This window comes from Zea mays, chromosome 4 (assembly GCF_902167145.1).
Source record: "Zea mays cultivar B73 chromosome 4, Zm-B73-REFERENCE-NAM-5.0, whole genome shotgun sequence".
NCBI classification, from domain to species: domain Eukaryota; kingdom Viridiplantae; phylum Streptophyta; class Magnoliopsida; order Poales; family Poaceae; genus Zea; species Zea mays.
The window spans coordinates 244,927,055-244,951,571 of NC_050099.1; the positions used below are offsets into that span (position 1 = coordinate 244,927,055).

At 44.1% G+C, this 24,517-nt stretch overlaps 3 protein-coding genes across 4 annotated transcripts; 1 reads left to right on the top strand and 2 right to left on the bottom strand.

Annotated features, from left to right (window-relative positions):
* Positions 1–2,415: 2,415 nt before the first annotated feature.
* LOC100383873 (uncharacterized) lies at positions 2,416–13,406 on the top strand. 2 transcript variants are annotated; one of them, XM_008679429.4, is made up of 29 exons: positions 2,416–2,714; positions 3,251–3,338; positions 3,424–3,593; positions 4,063–4,270; positions 5,756–5,921; positions 6,049–6,178; positions 6,426–6,540; positions 6,619–6,776; positions 6,863–6,986; positions 7,158–7,208; positions 7,281–7,363; positions 7,551–7,635; positions 7,709–7,810; positions 7,910–8,008; positions 8,084–8,194; positions 8,277–8,360; positions 8,446–8,586; positions 8,828–8,920; positions 9,032–9,153; positions 9,234–9,396; positions 9,483–9,719; positions 10,233–10,481; positions 10,567–10,752; positions 10,833–10,979; positions 11,094–11,210; positions 11,334–11,502; positions 12,585–12,662; positions 12,747–12,885; positions 13,029–13,406. In XM_008679429.4, exons 2-29 carry the CDS (start codon positions 3,303–3,305, stop codon positions 13,123–13,125), a joined length of 3,660 nt encoding a protein of 1,219 aa, XP_008677651.1. In that variant the 5' UTR covers positions 2,416–2,714; positions 3,251–3,302; the 3' UTR covers positions 13,126–13,406. The 2 variants fall into 2 exon arrangements, with proteins under 2 accessions (XP_008677651.1, NP_001308603.1); NM_001321674.1 differs by having other exon boundaries at positions 2,505–2,714; positions 3,254–3,338; positions 13,029–13,382.
* A 618-nt stretch (positions 13,407–14,024) lies between these two features.
* Positions 14,025–18,421, bottom strand: LOC103656026 (uncharacterized). The gene is made up of 6 exons (XM_008682676.3): positions 18,275–18,421; positions 18,098–18,170; positions 17,944–17,987; positions 15,559–15,942; positions 15,085–15,453; positions 14,025–14,398 (listed from the first exon to the last, which is right to left on the bottom strand). Exons 1-6 carry the CDS (start codon positions 18,419–18,421, stop codon positions 14,381–14,383), a joined length of 1,035 nt encoding a protein of 344 aa, XP_008680898.1. The 3' UTR covers positions 14,025–14,380.
* Positions 18,422–18,705: 284 nt separating this feature from the next.
* LOC103654889 (Auxin-responsive protein SAUR71) lies at positions 18,706–19,635 on the bottom strand. The gene has a single exon (XM_008681704.3). The coding sequence runs from the start codon at positions 19,384–19,386 to the stop codon at positions 19,006–19,008; it is 381 nt and encodes a 126-aa protein (XP_008679926.1). The 5' UTR covers positions 19,387–19,635; the 3' UTR covers positions 18,706–19,005.
* Between the last annotated feature and the right edge of the window lie 4,882 nt (positions 19,636–24,517).

Sequence of the window (24,517 nt, forward strand, 5' to 3'; positions counted from 1 at the left end):
GAATCTATTTTCCTCTGCTTGTTTTTGTTATTGACATGGTAGCAAAGTACTTTAGAAATCAAAACTGAACCTAAGGTTTGCCATCCTAATTTTTTATACTTCAGCTAAGGGACCATAGGTGATAGGTGGTGGGTGTGTCTGCATGCCTATGCATAGGCATCTTGTACGCACACATAGTAGCAACCATACAGACAACCCTCAATAATGATTTCACGCTGTCTGGTAGCAATAGCAAGGATTGAATGAAGGACACTGCACAAAACTTTGGTAACATGCCAATGAGGAATGAGGATGTAAAGTGGTCCGCATGCAGCTAGACATAAGATTGTCAGCCATACACACAGTTCCCGTGAACCTCAAATTTTAGTGAGACCTATGCAAATGTGGCTATGAGAATCATTGATCTACGCTCAGATTTATCAATACTCCTACCAATGATACTACTGAGTAACCGAGAGACAAAATATTTCGTTGACAATGGAAGCATGTCCACAAGGCCACAAATTTTCTGGAACCACATGCACCAAGGTTTGATATACATCAATAAGATACTACTCGTTTAATCTCTCATTGACGACCAGTCTTAAAAAGGTAAGGTAGACTAAACACTATTTTTGTTTCATACGCTAGCACTTTTATGGATCTATGCACATGCTCTCAGAGTTTGCTCTTTAAGTTCCTTAATTAACCTCATTCCTAGTTGGTCCAAGGTAGAACACTATTAGTGACGAGCACAGTAACCACCAGCTCCTTTGAACGGAGTAACCCTTAAAATATTTTGTCCGAGCAAAGGCAGTCGACTTACCTTGCTCCTCCAAACGGAGTTGCCTTGGATCCTTCTCTTTGCTGCAGATATAGTGGAAGGCCTAAAAACGAGAAAGGAGTGGTCAGGTGAGGAGGATCTAGGTGGCCGTCGCGGGAAGGAACAAGGACGACGTAGGACTTAGCCATTAGATTCCAATAGCCTCCACCGATTGACTTGTGTGTGACAAAAATCGACGGTGGATCCCGCTGAAGAAAGATTCGTTGTGGTGCGGCACGTGAAGACTCACCCGATGTGGCCGGGCGAAGGTCCCGCGTTGAGGAATAGGCGGAGGAACTCCGCTACGGTGAGGCTGGCGGCGTGGTGGATATGTGTTAGGTTATGGGGGGCGTTGTCGCGGTGGGGGAGGCAGCGGCGGGCGCGACAGCCGCGCGGTTGGGGCGGGCAACTCGAACGCGAGGGCAGAGCCGTGGTATAATAATCGACGAGATCCTTCCATTGCGGTGGTCGTCATCGTTGGGGAGGTCATGGAATGGGATGTGGACCCGATCTCCTTCCATTGCAGCGGCGATGGGGAGGAGGGCCCGCGGATCCGCGTGGGGGAGGACCGCTTTGATTGCGGCGGCGGTGGGGAGGAGGGTGGGGGATCCGCGGGCGTTGATTGGTGGCGACATGGTGTCAATCGAGGAATTGGTGGCGCTGATGGCGGGCGGGTTTGAGGCATGGTGAAGGGCGCGTGGGGGAGGACGATCGCGGGACAGAACCGTGATGCACTTTTGTGGACGCCTACAATAGGTTCATATAGAGTAGTAGAGATTTAGACTAGCATTCCCACGCCACAGAAGTTCTAGCAATCCATACCGGCTTTCTAGGGGCTTAGGAAATATATTGAGCATTTGTAACATATATCACATGTAAGAAATCCTCCAAAATCTTAGTACAATATGCCATTCTACAATATTTTTATAGGACTTTCAGGAACTCAATCCTTTGCTGCAAAGGACCACATATGTAAATTTTCTATAGGACTTCGCTCTCATGACTTCAGCAATGTTTTATACTTTCTAGCTCGTTAGTCGGTTTCTGATGGCCATCCAAAGTGATGCTTGCATAGGCAGTCGAACCAAAGGTGGTGTGAACAAGTATGAAGAGAAGCGAATATGGACAAGTACACAACGAAGGAGTGCAAAACTAACATTGCTACAAAAACGTTAAAAATACGAGTTTTTCTTTTCACTCGCAAATCCTATATCTCGAAGAAACTTTAACTTGTCAAGCACGGTGCCGGTGTTGGTTTCAGACCCAAGAATTGAAAGATTATAGGCCCCATCCCACCTCACTTCTCTTCCCTTTTATAAGGGAGATGGGACAATTTTTTTATTTCTCCTGGTGAAGTATGTATCTATAAATAAGTATTTATGGCTACAAATATTCCTTAAACATTATTTTACAAGTATTTTTACTATTTTAGTTAGATTCTAAACTTATCAATGGAAATACCTAACATACAACGCAACACATACATTGAATTATGCGATGATCCTGAATTATGATGATCTGTCAAAAAATTGTTAGAAAACAGGGGAAAAAAGAGAAAGAAAAAAGATAGTATGAACTTTTTTTGGTAGCCCATCTAAAAGCCCACTAATTCAGCACAAACCCAAATTCCACTGGACCCGCACGTTTCTTTACCCTAACCTTTTCACTGCTCCAGCGAAGGCACACACCCGCCGCCGTTTCTTGATTCTCCCATCTACATCTTCCTCGCAGCGCCGGCGCGGCGGCGCTCCATCTTCCGCTCCCTCCCTTACTTGCGCTTGGCACGCAGGCGACGGCGGCGGCGCCCAGTCTCGTACTCTCAGCGGCGGCGTCAGTGGCTTCCCCTCCCGCCTCTCGCCAGTCGCCTCGCGCCCTCGCCTCCGGTCCTGCGCACGCCGGCCTGTTACCCTGCGTGCGTGCCTCTCTCTCTCCTCCCGCCTCCGGTGGATCGTCAACGGCGCCCGGCCTGAGGGCGGGAACCAGCAGCCGCTGCCCCACCAAGGCGGTCGCGCCGATTTGGGAGCGTTTATGCCCCAAAGCGAAGCGTTACCCGTACTCCTAACGATTCAGCGCGCGGAAGCGTGCGCTTAGTGCCGCTTTCCGGAACCCTGTTCATCGTAATAATAATTGAAATTAAGTTGCCACTGTAATGATACTCTTTGTACAAGTAAGAGTACTCCATTGTAATGATACACGCCTTTGAGTTGCATCCTTTTTTTTCTGTCTGCTGAGCATGACTCTGGAGTTAAATGACTGATATCCTTGTTGGGATTTGCTGCATGAAGAATTATTAGGATCATATCAGAAATAATATTGCCATTGTTTAAGCTTTCCTGCCATTGCTGAGTGTTTTTATGTATATACCAGCAACTGAAAACTCAACATGCAGATCTGTTCGTTTAAACTGTCTGCTATTAAACTAATCTCGTTACCTATTTTGTTTTCCAGCAGGACATTGTTGAATTCTCTGAAGTGTGTGCTCTTGTAAAGGCTTGCTAAAATGGCAAATTTAAACATAACCAACATCTTGGAGAAGGTAACCCCTAAACTAATGTACATGAAATTGGGTTCAACTATGCATCGTTTTGACTTTTAAAGCACTTTGTTAAATGCCTGCACAGATGACAGGGAAAGATAAAGACTACAGATATATGGCAACATCAGATCTGCTTAGTGAATTGAATAAAGAAAGCTTCAAAGCTGATCAAGACCTTGAGCCAAAGTTAACGATTACTGTTCTTCAACAACTTGAGGATGCTTCGGGAGATGTTTCTGGTTTAGCTGTTAAATGGTATGCTTCAGTTCGTAGTTTAAAATTTTCTCCCTTAACCACAAATCCATAATATATCATCCCATACTATGACTTTGTTCCTGGCACTTCTTTTAATTTGTTTAGGTCTATGTTAAAAAACAATCCTGTATAAAACAACGAATGCACAGTTTTCAATGTTGTTGGTAACTGGGGTTGCAAATTATGCATTTCTAAGATCTCCTGAAAGCCGGAATTTGGGTGCATTTTGATGTGGATACTTACTGTTTTGAATTGCCGTTAGTGCCTCAGTGGTGTATTAAGATAACCTTATATTTTATAGTGACTTAGTGAGTAGACATGCATTTGCTGGGTATCATGTTGTCATGCCTCGGTTGAATTGTGTGAACATTTCAATGCATGAGAATTGTTGTTCTATTATGTTCTTCCCACAGTTTTTGTTTTCTGCACGTTGTGGAATTCACTAACTGTTGTAATGTTGTCTTTGTAGCTTGGCCCCACTCGTCAAGAAGGTTGGTGAGGACAGGGTTGTGGAGATGACCAATAAACTTTGTGATAAGTTGATAAATGGAAAGGACCAGCATCGGGATACCGCTAGTATAGCCCTCAAGACAATCATTGCTGAAGTTACTACACCGTCACTTGCTGAAAAGATCTTGCTTTCTCTTGCCCCGCAACTCATCAAGGGTGTCAATACTGTAAGCTTTCTACTCGAATGCCAAATATTCTACATTTTCAGGCCTGTATTTATTCAGACCACTCAAAATGTTCACTATGAGCTGGTTAGTCTTTGATTTCAAAGCTTTCTGGTTATGAATTGTAATATTCAACCTTTCCTATCTCAGCTTAATGTTTTGTGTGTATTGCAACAAAAACGAGCTGATGTGTAGACTGTTGTAGATAGCAACATAAGCATATAAACAATTAAACATGTAAACTATGGTGTTGAAGCTATTTAATTATCCAACAGCTAGCAGTTTCAACCACCGTTGTTAGCAGCACTTTTGGTGTGCCTTATCTTTTTTCTTTGTACAAAAAAGTCATGCCTCTTTAGAACCTTTGGGTATTTAGGATCAATGCTACAGAGCGATGGAGATATCGGTGAAGATGTTAGCCATAGAATCAAAGCAGGGTGGATGAACCGGCATCGGGCATCTCGCGTTCTATATGACAAGATGTTACTGCAGAAGTTAAAAGGCAAATTTTATAGGACGACGATTAGACTTGCTATGCTGTATGGTGTAGAATGTTGGCCTCCAAAAGGACGACATGTTCAATAGTCAAGTGTTACGGAATGCATATGTTGTGTCGGATTTGTGGCCATAGAAGAAGGGATCGAGCTCAGAATGATGATGTATGTGATAGGCTAAAGCCTGTCCAACATCGATTTAGATGGTTTGGTCATGTCCAAAAGAGACCTGCAGGGGCTCATGTGAGTAGTGGGATCCTAAAGCGCGATAGCAATGGGATGAGAAGAGGAAGACTGAAATTAACATGGGAAGAAGCAGTAAAAGGAGACTTCAAAGTATGAGATGTACATGTACCCAAAGATTTAGCGTTGAATAGGAGTGCCTGGAATGTGCCCGAACCCTTGACTGTGGGTTCTATTGGTTTTTTAACTCTAGACTACCTCAACTTGCTTGGGATAAAAGGCTTTGTTGTTGTTGCTGCTGCTGCTTTTGCTTCTCTCTTCAGTACCAACTTTAAAGCAAGTTATTTCTGGCTGATTATCAATACTAAACAGCCACAGAAGCTTTTCAATTCTCTAGATATTATAAACTACATTTTGTCCAGTGCAATGAAGGTAATGTAGTTTCTAAAAGTATAATCAAGTTGTCTCTTTGAAGACATTTATGATGCGACTGTTTAGCAACATATTCTTAGCTTGAAAAAAAATGAAAGTAGAATTTGCTCATAGCTTAGCTAATTAATGTGAGAAAGTTTGAATTTCATAGAATATTAGTAGGATTGAAATTCTGCAGTCTATGCGATTACTGGTGTAGTTTGCCACTTTCTTATTTTTTTGTTAGTACTTTTGGAATGACATTATTGCATGGCAGTTTCACCACCTATTGTGGCAAGTAAGAAAGTATTTGTCTATTTCTTGATTGTACAACATCTAAATGTTTTTGTTGTCGCATGGCTCATCATGTAATTAAATGTAACCCCTAATCTGTTGGCAGGCAAAAAGTGCTGAAATTAAATGCGAATGTCTTGATATATTGGCGGATGTGCTTCATAGATTTGGCAACTTGATCACAAAAGATCATGAGTACATGCTCAATGCACTTTTATCCCAATTGGGTTCTAACCCAGCAAGCGTCAGAAAGAAATCTATTTCTTGCATTGGTAAGTCAACATACATTCGATTTATTTGTATTAATTGTGCATTTTATAGTCTTCAAATGTTTTCTAGATCTTATGATCTCATAGACATATCTAGGTATTTAGAACCACAATTGCTTCTGTTTTGTAGCATCACTTGCTCCAAGTTTATCAGATGATTTGTTAGCAAAGGCAACTTTGCAAGTTGTCCAGTTGCTGAAAAATAGAGGTGCAAAATCTGAAATTACCCGAACAAATATCCAGATGATTGGTTCTCTAAGGTACTTCTTTATCTCAAAATTGTGGAGGCAAGCCACCATTAGTAATTGTAAGGAATATGTGATTTAGATTCTTCTAAACCAAATATTGCAGATGTTTGGAATTATATGTTTTTTGTGGATAACTTTGAATGTGATTTACATTAGTAGTAAATGTTTTATTTGCTTCTACCGTGGGTTGAGATTACAAACTTATAGAATAAAGTCTGATACCGAGGCTTGCTATAACACTATGCGTTTTGGCATGCAGTCGTTCTGTTGGGTACCGTTTTGGGCCACACCTTGCTGAAACTGTTCCTTTGCTTATAAGCTATTGTACAAGTGCATCTGAAAATGATGAAGAGCTCCGTGAATACAGCTTGCAGGTGTGAATCTGTTTTGATTTAATATTTTTTTTGTATCTGTGTTCTTTGAATTAGCTCTAAAATCTTTCTGCCATATAGGCTCTTGAGAGCTTTATGCTCAGGTGCCCAAGGGATATATCCCCATATTGTGAGGGCATCTTGAATCTTGCTTTGGAATATGTGAGCTATGATCCTAATTTCACTGATAGCATGGATGAGGATACTGATGAGGAAGCGAAGGAAGAGGATGATGACGAGTACGTCACTATTATGCTGACAGCGATTCCATACAGATTAATTAGCTCCAGTTTGTGTAATTAAAACTTTTAACATTTTGTTCCAGTGAGAGTGCAAATGAGTACACAGATGATGAGGATGCAAGCTGGAAAGTCCGTAGGGCATCAGCAAAGTGCCTATCTGCAATTATAGTGTCTCGTCCTGAAATGTTGTCGAAGATGTTTCTAGAGGTTTGTTGACAATAATAGTTCATATCTATGACATTTTTTCCCAATGTTTTTGAGACGTCATTTAGCCAATTACTAATAAATGCAACAAAAATGAGCATAATAATTTTCCTTCAATAATTTGTGAAGGAAATGCCTTCTGATTGTTTTGACTAATATGTTTCGTTTGTGCAGGCTTGTCCAAAGTTAATTGAACGATTTCGGGAAAGAGAGGAGAATGTAAAGGTAAATACATGATAAATTCATATGTGAAACTTATTATTTTCTAAATCTTATGAAGCTTCTATCCGATTCTAGATGGATATATTTAACACCTTCATTGAGCTGTTACGCCAAACTGGTAATGTTACGAAAGGACAAGGCGACATCGATGAGTCCAGGTGAGGTTCATCGAACTGCAGTTAGAAAAACTGGTGCCATTATTATAACGTGGTAATCTGGTCTCATACTGGGCACTAGATATGAATGTGTATCTTGTTTTTGCTGCTATGTTTAGCAGAAAATATCTGCATTTAGATTGCACGTTCTGTTTCCTGTCCCCATGCATCATTCTGTTTTGCTTTGCAGCCCTCGCTGGTTGCTGAAGCAAGAGGTCCCAAAAGTTGTCAAGTCTATCAACAGGCAGTTACGTGAAAAATCAATCAAGACAAAGGTCAGTCCTTCAGTTTTCCTGCAATTCATGGTTCTGGAATTGTAAGTCTGATTATATTCCTAACATTTTCCAGGTTGGGGCATTTTCAGTACTGAAGGAGCTTGTGGTTGTATTACCAGACTGTCTTGCTGATCATTTCGGGTCACTTGTTCCTGGGATTGAGAAGGCTTTGAATGTTAGCTGTGACTTTCACTCCCTATTTTTTTGGACAAAAACTTTCAGCCCTTAAAAAACTTCTTGTGAAACCATTTTTTTAACTTAGTCGATTTGACAGGACAAGTCTTCTACCTCCAACCTGAAGATTGAAGCCCTTGTATTAACAAGGCTTGTTATGGCTTCACATTCACCATCTGTGTTTCATCCATACATCAAGGTATTGTAGTCTATCAATGTTGAGTAGAATTTGGAGACTATCGGAGTGGCTACTGATTGTAAATCAAATTTCCAGGCTCTTTCTGCACCTATACTGTCTGCTATCAGAGATAGATATTATAAAGTCACTGCTGAGGCTTTGCGGGTGTGTGGAGAGCTAGTCCGTGTCCTTCGTCCAAATCTCGAGGTCATATTGTATTCCATGCCTTGCGGACATGAATTACCCTGTTACCTTTTTATTTATTTATTTTTGTTATTTTGTGGTGCAGACAACCTCAGTTGATTTTAAGCCATACATTGGTCCAATCTATAATGCAATACTGGGACGTTTGGCCAATCAAGATCAGGATCAGGTTTGGCAAAATTCTCTTTTCTCACTCCCTCTCTTGTGTGCTTGCAGTGCACTCTCATTTATCATGCAAATTTGTGTTCTCCCAGGAGGTAAAAGAATGCGCCATATCTTGCATGAGTTTGGTGGTCTCTACTTTTGGTGATGGTCTTGAAAGAGAATTACCAGCATGCCTTCCCATACTCGTTGACAGGATGGGTAATGAAATTACAAGACTTACAGCTGTCAAGGTAAGTTTTTGACTGCTTGCGTTTGATACCAATACTTAATTGGAGGTTTTAACATCGTGCATTGCTTGTTTATGGCATATTTAATATTAAAGAACAAATGCTGAAACACTTGATTAAGGATATCTAATATTGCATAATTTAGTCATACCAATTTCTGTCTGCTTATGCATGAGAATATGTTGTCTAATTTTTGTTTATTTCTTATTTTCTTCTGTGGTACCTAAACTGTTTCACTTGACAGGCATTTTCAGTTATTGCGAATTCACCTCTACGTATTGATCTCTCGTGTGTCCTGGATCATGTTGTTTCTGAGCTCACAGCTTTCCTTCGCAAGGTACTTGCATAGTTGCATGGATCTTTGTTGCCTTCATTTGATTTTTATTTTCTCTGAAAAGCATAGCAAAGAGCAAGATAATGCCTTCATTTTCTCTCTCTTATGTAACAGGCCAACAGAGCTCTTAGGCAGGCGACGTTGGGAACTCTAAATTCTTTGGTTGTCACATATGGTGGTCAGATTGGCTCTTCTTCGTATGAGACAATAATCGCGGAACTTTCAACCCTCATAAGGTTTTTCCTTGTAGTATTCTTCCTTCTGCATATGCCCTTGCCATGACTAGTGATGCTGATTTGTTTTTAATTTGTGGTAGTGACATGGATTTGCATATGACCGCTCTTGCATTGGAACTTTGTTGCACAATAATGGTTGACAGAAAATCTATTCAAAACGTTGGTTTAGCTGTTAGAGATAAAGTTTTGCCTCAGGCCCTTGTTTTGATCAGGAGTGCCCTGTTGCAAGGGCAGGCACTGCAGGTACCCCCACCCACCCACAAAAAAGAGAGGATCTGAGCACTTTATTTTTAGGTGACTACTAACATATGATGTTAATATTGTTACAGGCTCTTCAGAGGTTTTTTGCATCACTTGTTCAATCTGCAAATACTAGCTTTGATGCTTTGTTGGAGTCCCTTATTTCTGCTGCTAAGCCATCACATTCAGGTAGTCTTGCTAAGCAAGCACTGTCTTCTATTGCTAAGTGTGTTGCTGTTCTATGCTTAGCAGCTGGTGACCAGAAGTGTGCATCTACAATTGAAATGCTTAAAGGCATTTTGAAAGACGACAGCACTACTAACTCTGTAAGTCCTGCTCCTGAGAGGATATGTTTACTCATTTTCATCTGTGCCATGTCTCTACCCTTTGATGTAATCTTATCAGTGTTTTAAAAGTGGTTCATGGGCATAGGCTGTGGGACTTACACTAGGCAATTGTTATATGAGAAAGTACATGATCTTGATTCTGATATTGTTTGATTTTGAAATTTCCTGTGATGTAATTTTCCTGCGACGGATATTTCACGATCCATTTGTTTTTGGAAGGTCGTTTAAAAACTATGTAATTGAATTTATAGCTTGTTATTGGCATATGATCTGCTGTATGTTAATCATACACATTTCTATGGTTGCTATTGGGTAATCCATAAAACCTTTTGTTGCATGCATTAGCCCTTACAATTATAGTTAATTAATTAACACATGCTATTGATTCTATACCTATGTAGGCTTCACCAAACTTTAGTTGCTATCAGGATGATTGGTTTTTGTGTGTAAATAAGAATCTCATCTGCTAAGTGTGTATTATCTTCATCTCAGGCTAAACAACACATGGCCTTATTATGTCTGGGAGAAATTGGGAGGAGGAAGGACCTCAGCAATCATGTTCAAATTGAGAACATCGTCATTGAATCGTTTCAATCACCTTTTGAGGAGATTAAGTCCGCAGCATCCTATGCACTTGGAAACATTGCTGTTGGCAACCTCTCCAAGTATTTACCATTTATTTTGGATCAGATTGACAATCAACAGAAGAAGCAATATCTGTTGCTCCATTCACTTAAAGAGGTTTATTTCTATTTGAATTTTGATCTTAAAATGCATTCCCCATCTAACTGTTGCCTAACACATGCTCGTACTAAAAAACTGCCAGGTAATCGTGCGACAATCTGTTGATCATACTGGCCAGAGTGAGCTACAGGATTCAAACATTGAGAAGATATTGGCATTGCTCTTCAATCACTGTGAAAGTGAGGAGGAGGGAGTTCGGAATGTTGTTGCAGAGTGTTTAGGAAAAATTTCTCTAATTGAACCAAAAAAACTAGTCCCTGCTTTGGAGGTGTGACATGGCTAACCAGCAAATTTATTCTCCACATTGCAGCTATATTGCTTTGTCATCCTAATGAAATCTCTCTCTAGGTACGCACGTCTAGCCCAGCAGCAAATACAAGAGCTACGGTTGCTATTGCTATAAAATATTCAATTGTTGAACGACCTGAGAAAATAGATGAAATCATGTACTCCAAGATATCTACTTTCTTGATGTTGATTAAAGACAGCGATAGGGTAATGACACACTTGTTTACATAATTTATTATTTTTCATTATACTGAATGATAGTAACAAGATGTGGAACTCACAGCAGCATTCTTTTTTTTCTCCTTTTGTTTGCATTCATAGCATGTGAGAAGAGCAGCAGTTCTGGCTTTGAGCACAGCAGCGCACAACAAGCCAAATTTGATTAAAGGTCTTCTTCCAGAGATATTACCTCTTCTATACGACCAAACTGTTATTAAGGTATTGTCTCAGTTTTTTGAGCTCTCTTAACTGAGGGAGTTGCCTCATAATTATAATAAAACCGACATTACAGTTGCATTATATCTTATCCATCCAGGAAGTGACGATTTCCTTTCTTTGCAGCAAGAGTTAATCAGGACAGTTGATCTTGGGCCTTTCAAACATGTTGTAGATGATGGTCTTGAACTCAGGAAAGCTGCCTTTGAATGTGTGGATACTTTATTGGACAGTTGTCTTGATCAAGTGAATCCATCGTCCTTCATTGTACCTTTCCTCTTGTCTGGTTTAGGTGGTAAGTACGGTTTCTTCACTTGTGATCAAGTCAACCATTTGGTATAGTCCTGGAAAATTCATGACTTATCAAATGTGATACCATCTGTAGTCATTTAGAGTCTTGGATGCTCACCACAATAAAAGTCTATTTGCTTATCATTTATCTTATCAGCATGGTACTTAGGTGCTATCATATTTATCTTTTTTCCATTTAATTGTATAAAAACTTTGCGTGTATGCATTTCGGTTTTAATTAAATAATACAGTGTACTCTGTATTACTTTCCTGTCCTATTAGGCTGTTATCACTGGTGAGTGGTGACATGAGATATCGAGGCCTAGAAAATTGTTTGTTTCTTGTGATATTATTACAGTGCTGCCCCTCCTACTTATAATACAATCTGCGTGCTCTTGAAAACAGGGGAAGGAACTTTTAGTCAAGTCGTTGGTCAGGCCTTCTCTTGTTTGTTAGTTTCTTTAGCCTTTCTTTTGGTTTCCTCTTCGGCCTCCTTTGCCCAGGGTTGGAGGCTGTTTGTATCGAGCTTTCTTCTTCTTAAAAAAAAAAAAACTTGACCTGCGGGGGGTAAGACAGCCCCCGGGCATTTTAATAAGAAGAAGACCTTCTCACGCAGGTCAAGAAAACCCCCGAACCCCTGCCCCACCCATACACAGCGGCATCGAAGCCCATGTGAGAACGACCGCGACCGGGGCTGAGCCTTAGACCTGTGCTTTGGCGTGGGACAGACGAGGGGATTTTTTTAACCACAGCCTGAAATTCGCTCCCACGGGGAGTCGAACCCAGGACCTGAGGAGTGCTACTCAGACCACCTAACCAACTCAGCTAGAGGCCCTTTCGCGAGCTTTCTTCTTCTTAATGCAATGATACACAGCTTTCTTCTTATTCGAGGAAAAAAACATTACATGTCTGCTTTCCTTTTAAACATGTGACCTGCATCAGCATATTAAACATTTGTCATCAATATAACACCATTTCTTCAATGAACTTGTTTTCATACCCACCTTCCTTTATATCTGTATATGTACTGCATGACTGAAATTTGTTTCTCAACACAAGAGGGATTATTTACGATGCTTTCTGCAGACCATTACGACGTGAAAATGCCTTGCCATTTGATTCTATCAAAGCTAGCAGACAAGTGCCCTTCCGCCGTCCTTGCTGGTTTGTTCTAACAACCAAGAACCTTGTAAGTGACATTGCAAGCGGTTCCGATGTTGCTCTGATGTTGCAGCTCTACCATTTCAGTCCTGGACTCCATAGTTGAACCAATCGAGAAAACTATAAGCCACAAACCCAAGGGGGATGCAGTGAAGCAGGAGGTTGATCGGAACGAGGACATGATCCGCAGCGCTCTCAGGGCAATATCTTCTCTAAGCCGCATAAGGTAAAAAGCTTGATTCGTTTCCGCCATTCTATCTTTACCCTCGTCCTTTACCGTTCGATTGTTCGACAAAAAGGTTCCAACCCTTTACCATCTCTCGCCTTCATTTTTTCGCCCTATGAACTACGTTACATAATGTAATGCAGCGGCAGCGACTACAGCATACGGTTCAAGAATCTGATGAACAAGATAACGGCCACCCCCGCGCTCGCCGAGAAGTACAACTCGGTGCGCGGCGAATGAGACCTGGGTTCTTGTACATGGTAGAGGAATAGGTTAAACACCCAGAGTTGTCGCGCGCTCGTCAATCCTGTTGCCGCTTCCCCGCATGGTTGCTGAGGCAAAAGTCTGTACTCTGATGATGACGGTGGTTGATTTTTGACTGCTGGACATAGTTGTCTTGTACAAAATCTGGTGGTAAATTCAGTAGAATTGCCGCCGATACATTTACCTGGTGGTTCTCTTGTCGCAGTTCAGTTTCAGTTGACCTATGAAGCGCTGATGCAGATCAGACTATTCTGGCATCTGTTCTTTTTTCTTTTTTTCCTAATCCCCCCCCCCCCCCCCCCCCCCCCCCCCCCCCAAGAAAAGTCGAATGGTAACTCCAGACGCTGAAAACACCTAAAGCGCCTCCAGAATTTTCAAGCTCAACGGATGTTCCCAACCGGCAGCTGAATTAAATATCTCGCGGGCCTAGGCGTACGAACGACTGGCCCAGACGCGGTTGTCTCGACGCAACGGAATTGCGGTTTGCACCGTTGACCTGGACGAGTCTACAAGTGCAGCAAGGCTGCAGTGCCCCGGCATTTTGCTTCGGATGTGTGAGTAGGTTCTGCTCTGGACACCGGACCACCAGCATCGCAGCTGCAACCAGAGGCAGGGCGACATCTCAACAGGAGAAACCAAGGTGCCGTTGATTCACATAGGGCGCGTTTGGATCGTTTCCCAGGCCTGCCTGGCTCGCACCAAACCAGCCAGGTTACAGCTGGCCTGGTTGAGTTCGTCCAGCAGCCCAGTGTTTGGTTACTTGGTCAAGTCGATTATGGCTGCACAGAGTCTATGTTTGGTTGCTTGTATGAGATGCGGATTCAAATTGCAGATGCAAGCACATGGACGTTTGGTTGGCTGCATGCATGTTGTTAAAGTCACCTCTTGCATACATCGGTAAGGTTACCCCCACAGTCCAAGAGGGGATCAAACAGGTAATGTAACCATTATTACATCAATTTGGAAACTAAAATTGTAATGATTAAAGCTTGCACTAATATTACAACACCTCCTGCATATATTATTACATCTTTAATTGTAATAGCACTAGCTTTGTTCCTAAGAAGTACTAGAACTTCCTGTTGTTTGTCCTCATTGTCGTGACCATTGAAAGCTGTCATCGCTTCTTCTCTTGAATTGTATCTTTTGTAGCAAGCTCCTTTGAAACCATTTACTTGAGCATGGCAAGCTTCCCAGGAAGAGTAGACACCAGTTTGACGGCCAACATGTACTACGTACCAAGCCATAGCTGTAAATTTTGTAATCATCATAGGCAATGGAAAACATCTCAGATCAAGGTATCAAAATTTGCCAATCATCATAGGCAATGGAAAACATCTCAGATCAAGGTATCAAAATTTGCCAATCATCATAGGCAATGGAAAACATCTCAGATCAAGGTATCAAAATTTGCCAATCATCATAGGCAATGGAAAACATCTCAGATCAAGGTATAAAAATTTGCCAATCAACATAGGCAATGGAAACCATCTCAGATCAAGCATGAAAATCACATACATTACAGGCAACAATCTGACTGATCGTAGGCAAAGGAAACAATCTGACTGATCACATATGCCTTCAACCTCTCAGTACTCCAACAACCCACAAAAGGATCACCCTCAGACCTAAAGACCCCCAGAAATTAGTGACCTTACAGACAAGCAAGTTGTATCACAGCAAAAGCAAAAACTCTCATGGTATATGTTTGGCTACCCAAAAGAATGATCAGTCAGTTAGCATAATTTGCATCTACAGGTAGTAGTTCTTGGCTAGCCATGTCCTTAGCCACAGGACACGATGGGAGTCAGTCATGTGGACAAAAGCATCCCCCTGTGCCTTGTTGTCCACCAGATGAGAGAAAGCACTAATTAAAGCTTCCTCACTAAAACCAGGCATATACATCACTGCAACATAGAGGTCAGGATTAATCACCTCCACTTTGGTCTCACGAATAGCAGCTGCCACATCCTTGACAGCATCTGTCATTTTAGACAACATCAGAGTGTCCTCATCACTGAGCACACTCCTCTTCCGCTTATTGCCTACACCACTACTACCTTCTTTCATATCCTTTGTTGCCTCACCCCACATTTTGGCACCTTCATCAACTGACTTACCACTCTTGTCCTCATCAAGTGAATCAGTCTTAACAGAGCTAGTAGCACCCTCACATGGAGATCCTAAAGCTTCATTTGAACCCATAGCATACTTCCCAGTTGCTAATCCTGTCCCAAATATAGTCATCATCTCCTTATAGTTCTCTATAGGCTTGTTTAAGAACTCAGCATCCTTAGGGTGGGCCTAAGTATAATGTTCAGGAGAAGTTAGGAATACAATGCAAGAGGAAAAAGGAATGGTTGTACACCTGAGTACAATGGTTTATTTATGAAAAAAATAAACACAGACCTTAATGTGTCCATTGTAGTGCTCATCCTCCAGACTTATCATGCATAAGTCTTCATCCCAATTGGCACCACTCAACTCTCTTAGTTTTGCCACCCTCATCCACCTCTGTCTCCATTTACGTAAGTGGTTGTACACCTGAGTACCGGTCACCTCACTGCCAATAAACTCTTGTAGAGCCTTGGCAACTTGGTTCAGGTGGACCTCCTTAAACCCTTTGTCTGTTCTAACACCACTTGAGATCAGCTGGCACATACGGCGGAGCACAAAGGCAGACATAACACTAGTCCACCTCATTGCACCCCTACCACGCTGATCAGTACCAGCATGCACTTCCACCACATCCTGCACCTCCCCAATTACTTGAACACTGTCCTCGGCCATCCCCTAATTAGGAAAAGTCCATTGCCTCAGATACAAAAAAACTTAGAAGCAGATCATCACAGATAGGAAAAGTCCATTGCCTCAGATACAAAAAAATGCAAGCAGATCATCACAGATAGGAAAAGTCCATTGCCTCAGATACAAAAAAACTTAGAAGCAGATCATCACAGATAGGAAAAGTCCATTGCCTCAGATACAAAATAACTTAGAAGCAGATCATCACAGATAGGAAAAGTCCATTGCCTCAGATACAAAAAAATGCAAGCAGATCATCACAGATAGGAAAAGTCCATTGCCTCAGATACAAAAAAATGCAAGCAGATCATCACAGAAAGGAAAAGTCCATTGCCTGCAGATACAAAAAAATACAAGCAGGTCATCACAGATAGGAAAAGTCCATTGCCTCAGATATAAAATACAAGGTCACATCAACTAAACATGGGAGGTGCCCCTATTGATCCACATCTGGTTGGCCAATTCATCCCTCTTATTACCCCAAGCTACATTGTCAACCACATCAGTACCATCAAGTTGTGAACTGTTATTAGAATTGGGTTCCCATGTAGATTCCTCAGGGAACACCTCATCTTGTCCATGATCAAGAATCCAATTATGAAGAATACAACATGCAAGCACTAATTGCACCTGGGTCTTGTAAGGATGGAATGGTTTGTTATCTAGAATACGGAATCGATTCTTTAAAGCCCCAAAAGCCCTCTCAACAGTCACTCTCAGGCTAGAATGCCTCAAGTTGAACAACTCTCTAGCATTGGTAGGATAATTCCTTCCACCATATTCTTTCAAGTGGTATCTAGTGGCTCTGTAAGGGGGGAGAAATCCTGGTCGGCAAGCATAACCGGCGTCCACTAGGTAAAATTTCCCTAAAAAAGTTGTATTATACATCAATTAGTTAATGCATTCAATGGGAAACTAATTATGTGGACCATCATGTTATATAAGTACCTGGAGGAACCCTTAACCCATCATCCCTTTCTAAAGCATCAGCCAGAATGAGGGCATCATGTGCAGAGCCCTCCCAGCCAGCAAGAACATATGTGAACTTCAGATCAAAGTCTACTGCAGCAAGTACATTTTGTGTAGGATAATGCTTCCTACCCCTAAATGCTGCAGAAATCTTTGTTGGAACCCTAGCATGAACATGGGTTCCATCTATTGCACCAATGCAGTCCTACATCATACCAACAACTGTCATCACCATTTGTATATTCCAAAATGTCACTTTAGTTGATTAGTTGTTATGTTTTTACCTTAAAATAAGGGTACCACCTTGGGCTGGTCCTGATTTTACTAGCTGTTTCAAGTGAGGGTGGCCTTATCATCTCCTGCCTTAGTTCACCAGTAGCATACAAAACCTCCCTAAAGTACCTACAAATTGTCTCCATGGACCTCCTAAATGTTTGGTGAATGACCCTAAACCTTTGGTTGTGGCCTACTACATGTAGAAACATTGCAACTTGCTCTTCTATAGAACTGTGTATGGTGTCCCTTAGCAAGCTTCTATCCCTAAACAGGTTACACAAGTTGAAAAATGGAGCTCTTCGCATGCGCAGCATGCTAATACATTCTACATCATTACAATTGTAAATTTTGTTCAGATTTGCTTGCCTTTCCTCATCCATAGCACTTAACGGGCCATATGTGATTTGAGGACGTGCAGCTTGTGCTACCCTAAACCTACTCATGAAGTATGCATAAATAACAGCAACAAAAGCAGCCGCTTGATTGACAAGCATTGTTCTCTGATCCACTGGTGCCATCTAATACATAGCAAGATTGGAAATTGCATGGCTCAGAACATGTGCTCACATAAAAAATGAAACATCAATGACTAAGACATGTGCTCAGAAAACAAATTGAAACATCAATGACTAGGACATGTGCTCAGATAACAAAATGAAACATCAGGAAGGGACATCAATCATATGCAAAGTTTCAACCCTAATCCACAGGGAATCACAAGATCTAGGGCGCCTTCGAGGTTACCTGCGCTTTTTTTTCAAGAACCCTAACCGAGATGACCACGAACCCTAACCAGATTCCAATAGATCGAGGGAAAGGGGAAACACAAAAAATGTTAGTAGCCACCACAGATCTTGCAAATCCAGAACACGAAGGAGGAAATAGCACAAAACATCACCTGCTCTCACCGGGAGAAAGAAAGGAGGAGAGGAAGAAGAAGGGACGACAGAGGGCTGCGACGCCACAGCGGGCTAGAAATACCAGAGATTGGCGCGAAAGGGAGGCGGTAACCCTAGTAGCTTCCCGCGCGAAGGCGGCTGCATGGCGGGAGACAGCTTTCGGAGCGCGCGCTCGCCCGCTCGCGTGCGCGGCCAGCCAGGCCGAGAAGAAACGGGAACTCCTGGCGTGCCGCTGGAGCCAGGCTGGGGAGGGGGTTTTGCACGAGCGGATGCAGCGTCTGGATGCAGTGCAGGCAACCAAACAGCCGGACATTGGATCTCATGGGCCAGGCTGGGCCAAAACCAGGCAACCAAACGCGCCCATATTTCTAACGTAATGGATAATAGATAACGTTAAAACATGTTTGTTTTAGTCTAACCGTAATCAGATACCACACTAAAATTTGATACCAGCCTATTCAAATTTGTTACCGCCAGTAATCGAGCGTAAACCATCATCATTTGCGTTATATTTTTTGAACCAAACAACACCCAAGTTATTATATATAATAATAGCACTAAATTTGAAATAGGGAAGACTGGGAACGGGAGGATTTGAAACAATGTATATACCGCAGTGCTAGAATATATATATGTGGAAATTAAATCACTACTGCCTCAATAGTCATCAATAATGTAAATCACCATGGACAGCCAGCCTCAAATCGAGGGAGGTAGGGACGGTTAATGCCGAATTCTCCAACCAGATTCCCTAGCGCACACACTGACGAGTCCTAGAACTAGAAGGGCCGGTAAAAAAAAAGGACACCCGGCTGCAGCTAGTTCTGCCAGCAAGCAGCTACTGCTAGTAGTAGTACTCCACTGGCTTGGCTAGCAGGGCAGGAGCGAGGAACGCCTGCGCCTGCGCCTAGGCCCTAGGCATAGCATCCGGCGCGGGCGACGAGGGGCCGTGGGAGAGGCGGAGCAGGAGGCGGCGGAAGTCGTCGACGGGGCAGGGGATGCGGAGCGCGCCAGGGTGCGCGTAGCCGTACTCCTGCGCGGCGCGGCGGAGCAGCGCGGCCAAGGGCGGCTCGCCGAGCAGCTCGGCGCGCACGGCGAAGCGCTCCGCGGGGCCGCCCTCCTCGCCCACGCACACGGGCACGTGGCCCTCCGGCACCGCCCCCGCCTTCTTCCCCTTCCTCCTCCTCCGGTGCTTGTGTTTGCTGCTGGGCCGCGCCGCCGGGCCTCCGTCCTCCCCCGCCACCGATACCGATACCGTGCGGGAGAGCCGCCTCAGGAGCCGCTTCATGGCTGACGACTGGCGTCCTATGGCAAGCTCCGAGCGTACGTGGAGGAGTAGGAGCTCGGGAGAAAGAAGGATGTTCCTGACTGCGGAGGCCGGGAGCTCGGGGCAGCACGAGGTGGCGTTTGGCTGGTGATGCGGGAGGGAGGGGAGTGGGACTGGGGCTGGGGAGCTCCGTACTCCAGGAAGACTTTTATAGAAGCAGAAAGAGAGAGAGAGAGGGCGTCGCGTCGTCGTACAAGATTTGTACCCGGCGGGTACACAGGGGAGCTTTTTGGGATTATGATCCTCCCGTCCGCTGGCTTCGCCCCGCTGGTACTCCGCAGCGCGTCGCTCCTCTGGTCTTCTCGAGCTCGCCAACTCGCCGGTAAGGTGAGATTTTCCTTTGAGCGCCCGCTAACAGCGCACACCCTCGGTAAAAGTCATTCTGTGACTGATCTACCCCTCCCTCCCTTCCTCCTCTTGCTCCTTTTTCACTCGTGCTGCTGCCCATTTTCCCCAGTCTGGCCGCCATGGACGAACGAAGGTTCGGTCAACGTGGACGTCTTTCCAACTCCCTGCTGCCATGGAGGAAGGCGCATCCCCCCCACCGTGTAGCGCCCTGGTACCCCTGCATTCCCTTCATTCACTGAGTCCTGCAGTAGTAGTTGGTTGCGCCATGGACGGAGAGGATCGTGAGTCAGAGGAATGGAGGTGCGCCGGCTTGGGGATTGACATACCAGGCAACCCCCCTGCTCATAGGCCCCTTCTTCCACCTCCGGATGCATCATTTGCAGATGTAAGGTTATGCCATTTTGTTTATGTATATTTCATTTTGTTTGCAGTGAGTGACTAGTATGTCGGTTTAGGGTTTACAAATTGATTGGGGCTCCATAGAAATTGAGGAAATATGGGAGGAAGAAGGAGCACAAGAGGTTGTGTCAGAGGCTGTCATGTATGACAAGTTGGGCTTAATGGATGAAGATAATCAGGAATCGAATGCGAGACAACAAGCTTTTAGTTGTAGACCATGTCCAGTTCGCAACAGAAATGATGATTCTGATGATGAAATAGGTGCATTACCCTGCAAGGATGCTATACCAGGAGAGCGAATATTAGTTTGTAACCGATCGAACCCTATTATGAAGGTTGGTAGTTTATATAAGGATATGAAAGAATTTAGATTGGCTATAAGGCAATACGCGATTAACAATGAGTTTGAGTTAGGAATTGAGTCAAGCGCTCCATTCAGATATCGTGGTTACTGTAAAGGTTGTGATTGCCCTTGGAGAATTAATGCGAGACCCGAAGTTGCTGGTTCCCCCACTATAGTTGTGAGTATTTTTTAGTACTTGTTTTTTTGATCATTGAACTTTCTTCGGACCATGTTGTGATGCTAAAACGGTGTAAATGATTTATTTTATGCAGGTTTCAGTCATTGTTGACCACCACACTTGCACTTCTAGTGGTCGAAGGAAGACCACAACACCAACCAGCTCATGGGTTGCCTCCTTAGCGCTTCCCATCCTTACCAACAAACCGCATATGGGAGCTAAAGAATTGCAGACCCTGTTACAAGAGCAGCACAATTGCAGTATTGCTTATGATACCGTCTGGAAAGGGAAAGAAAAGGCCCTAACAGAGTTATATGGCAGCTGGGAGGATAGCTTCAGACTATTGTTTAGTTGGAAGGAAGCTGTATTGGAGGTTATGCCAGATTCAGTGATCTTGTAGTTGAGGCTGGGAAACTTTATTTCAGTAGATTCTTTTGTGCTTTCGGCCCTTGTCTGCAAGGATTTCGTGAAGGTTGTAGGCCCTATTTGAGTATTGACTCAACTGCACTCAATGGTAGATGGAGTGGTCACTTACCCTCTGCTACTAGTGTTGACGAGCACAATTGGATGTTTCCAGTAGCATTTGGTTTCTTTGAGTCTGAGACGAAAGAGAGTTGGGTTTGGTTCATGAAACAGTTACATAAGGCAATTGGAGACCTTCCTCTACTAGCAATTTGTTCAGATGCTTGCAAAGGACTAACTGGAGCGGTGGAGGAAATATTCCCTAATGCTGAGAAGAGAGAATGCTTTCGCCATCTAATGCAAAATTATGTGAAGCATTTCTCTAGTTCCGAACACATGTATCCTGCTGCACGGGCTTACAGAAGCACTGTATTTGAGCACCATTTTGCTAATGTAAGGGATGTGATGGGAGTCAAGAACTGGCTAGATGAGTGGCATCCTTTATTGTGGTATAGATGTGGTTTCAACCCAGCGATAAGGTGTGATTACATAACAAATAACATTGCAGAGGTTTTCAACAACTGGGTGAAAGACTACAAAGATCTTCCTGTTTGTGAACTGGCTGACAAGATCAGAAGCATGGTTATGGACCTTTTTTTTAGAAGGAGGATCGGGGAAAAATTGGGTGGAAAGATACTACCTGCAATCCTAAATGTCTTAAAGGCCAAAACAAGAGGGTTGGGTCATTTGTCACTTCAAAAAGGTGATCATTACCATGCCGAGGTGAGGGACACCACCAACATTCAGTCTCGGTACACAGGGGCGGGGACAGAAACTCAGAAAGCCGGTGGGCCGGGCCCGAGTTGCCGGCCTCATGTACCATGACCGGGCCTTTTAATGAGCCACCCACCGCTGGGACTGCGCTGGTCCTTGCACCGTGCTTTGCTGCCGTGCCAGCTCCACCACCCAGCTTCGGGCGGTGCATGGGGCAGGCAGGCGGCGACCGTGCCGCGTCCACGTCCGTGGTCCGGACCCGTACGGCCGCGCGGGAACTGGGGCTCGCTGGGCTGGGGCCTGGGGGACTGGGGTGGCCGGCGGCGAACGCGAGAGCGAGGCTGCAGCTGCTGACGTCCCATGCGGCTACGAACCATGCATCCGGGAATCCGTACGTCCGCGTTGCACTGTCGAGCTGGGGTCTCGAATTCTGGATGGATCACCGTCGCGCCCGCATTCATTTCATCGCGTGGCAGGCTGCCCGCGGTCCCCACACCCGAAACCGAAAGACTCGCAGCACTGTTTGGTAGTAGGTAGTACTACAGCTGTACGGTAGTTAACGGCCACACACCTACCGTACAGTCCGGAATCACGGACGCCGTACCCCTCGCTTCTCTCTCGACGGTCGGTCCACGGCAGGCCGGCCGGTGACTCTCTCGCTGCCTCGACCGGCCGTACGTCTAGAACGAGAGCCCTTGTGCCGTGCCCGTGCATCTACTACCTGCACGGCTCCCGGCCCGGCCGCCGGTGTACCTCTCAGCGCGCGACGCGTGCATGGATGATGTCCCCAATTCTGTCTCCATCGCTTGTCGCGGTGTTTCTTGAGAGAATGACGAACGACTTTTTGCACTGCATTTGGTGCATGGTGACCTCTCTCTTCCTTGCTCCTTGCCAGCTGCCACCAGCACGCGACACGCACGAGATGGAGACTCTTGACCGAGACTTGTCAACGGTCAGTCGTCGCCGTCGGCACAACAGCGTGTATAATTAATCACTCCATTTTGATAAAAAATTATATATATCGCCAATTCGCCACGGGATTTTTCGTTGGCGGAGACAAACTGCTGGCAGGGCACGTCGCTTTAGTTCTGACTCGTGTCTGCACGCGCTGGCGCTGCTCCGCTCCGGTCTCCAGCCCTCATATGTGCCGGTATAAACTGTTATTTTAGGTGAGTTTAAAAAATGAGTTTGTTTTGGTGGATTATAATAGATTTTAATCGTGAACAGCTTGGGTTGGGTGGATTTATTTTGTATCGCAGGTCAAAATGGTTGATACACATGGGTATAGATGGGTTTACATAGGCATGGGCTTCCATGGGGTCTTACCCCATATGTATAGATCGTATTAGACTACCAAGTGTCCAAGTCTCAGCAAACTCACAGTCTTACAAACCCAACTCAAGTACTCGACCCTAACTCATGTGCTCCATCCTCGTGCCGCGCTCAGTGCCCCTCTCCCGCCCTGGCGGCCGTGCGCATCCCGCTCGTCTCTTCGTTCTCCATCCCCGCTCGACCACTCCTCTCCCGCCTGCTTGTCAGCACCAGCACATGCCGTGCTCCATCCCTTTAGACATCGAGCCCACTGCGCGACGACGATGGTAGCACAGCGCGACGACGGTAGCACAGTACCACGGTAGCCCCCTGCTCACATTTATATATATGCATTTCTTTAATTACCTTCATTTCTTTGTTGACTTACTGGAGCATGAAGGTATCTGCGTAGCTTTTATGCAATCTAGCATCTAACCAAACATGTGCCTTTAACTATAAATTATCTACTTAATTTGGCTGAAGTTCTACTATAAATTATTTACTTAACATTATTGACCCCAAACCAATCCATAACTCAACCCATCCGTAGACCGCATGACTGTATTCGAGTTGACTCCCAACTTAGTCCCAAGTCCCAACATACACAACTCAACCCTAACTCCCCAAGTCTTCACCTATGCACCGGCGGCCGCATCCTGCTTCCTGCCCCGGCGACCGGAGTCTCCCATCTCCCCAAGTCTTCACCTCGGCGCACAGAGCTCCCCTGGCCCCTACTGACGACCGACGCTAATTAGACACTTTCACCTTGTCCCCTGGCGCACGCTCTTGCGTACGAAGCAAACACACTGCCGCCCTAGGGACCGTTGACACATGGTTCTTTTCTTTTCACTTCCCGGGAGATTTATGCGCTGTTCGGTGTGCTTCTGATGCTACCTAGATGTGCCTTCCACTGTTGCTAGTTTCGAGCTTGATCAGATACTCTTTCCACTGCTGCTAGTTTATGTTTCTTACTGAAAAGATTATTGTTCATTAAGGATCTTTAACAGATGTTTTTTTGTTATTCTCTCGAGATTTAAATGTTTATCGACCAAACTTGTTTTTGTATCAATGTATGTCACTATTTTTGTATGTCATGGACTGTGTTCTTGTATGTCAATGAAACTACCTATAAAGCTGTCACTGTGTATCCGTGTATATGTATACAGTTGGCTTGATGTGAGACGATAAGCTAAACCCACAGGGTTTTTATGGGTTTCCACCCAATTACGGGTTGGTTTAGGGATCAATAATATCATTGGATGGGTTAGGTTTAATTTTCTTCTTATATTTTTGGGTGGGAGTGGGATGAATATCAAGTTATTAGATTTGGGTATGGG

What these genes read in the sequence shown, in the direction of transcription:
- LOC100383873 (XM_008679429.4), top strand. Translation starts at nt 3,303, where the DNA reads ATGGCAAATTTAAACATAACCAACATCTTGGAGAAG. An exon ending in TCCGTGAATACAGCTTGCAG is followed by an intron (nt 6,541 to 6,618) that starts GTGTGAATCTGT and finishes TCTGCCATATAG; the next exon opens with GCTCTTGAGAGCTTTATGCT. An exon ending in CCAATCAAGATCAGGATCAG is followed by an intron (nt 8,361 to 8,445) that starts GTTTGGCAAAAT and finishes GTGTTCTCCCAG; the next exon opens with GAGGTAAAAGAATGCGCCAT.
- LOC103656026 (XM_008682676.3), bottom strand. Translation starts at nt 18,421, where the DNA reads ATGAGATCCAATGTCCGGCTGTTTGGTTGCCTGCACTGCATCCAGACG. An exon ending in CTGGCCGCGCACGCGAGCGG is followed by an intron (nt 18,171 to 18,274) that starts GCGAGCGCGCGC and finishes TGGTATTTCTAG; the next exon opens with CCCGCTGTGGCGTCGCAGCC. An exon ending in ACTACAATGGACACATTAAG is followed by an intron (nt 15,454 to 15,558) that starts GTCTGTGTTTAT and finishes CATTATACTTAG; the next exon opens with GCCCACCCTAAGGATGCTGA.
- LOC103654889 (XM_008681704.3), bottom strand. Translation starts at nt 19,386, where the DNA reads ATGAAGCGGCTCCTGAGGCGGCTCTCCCGCACGGTATCGGTATCGGTG.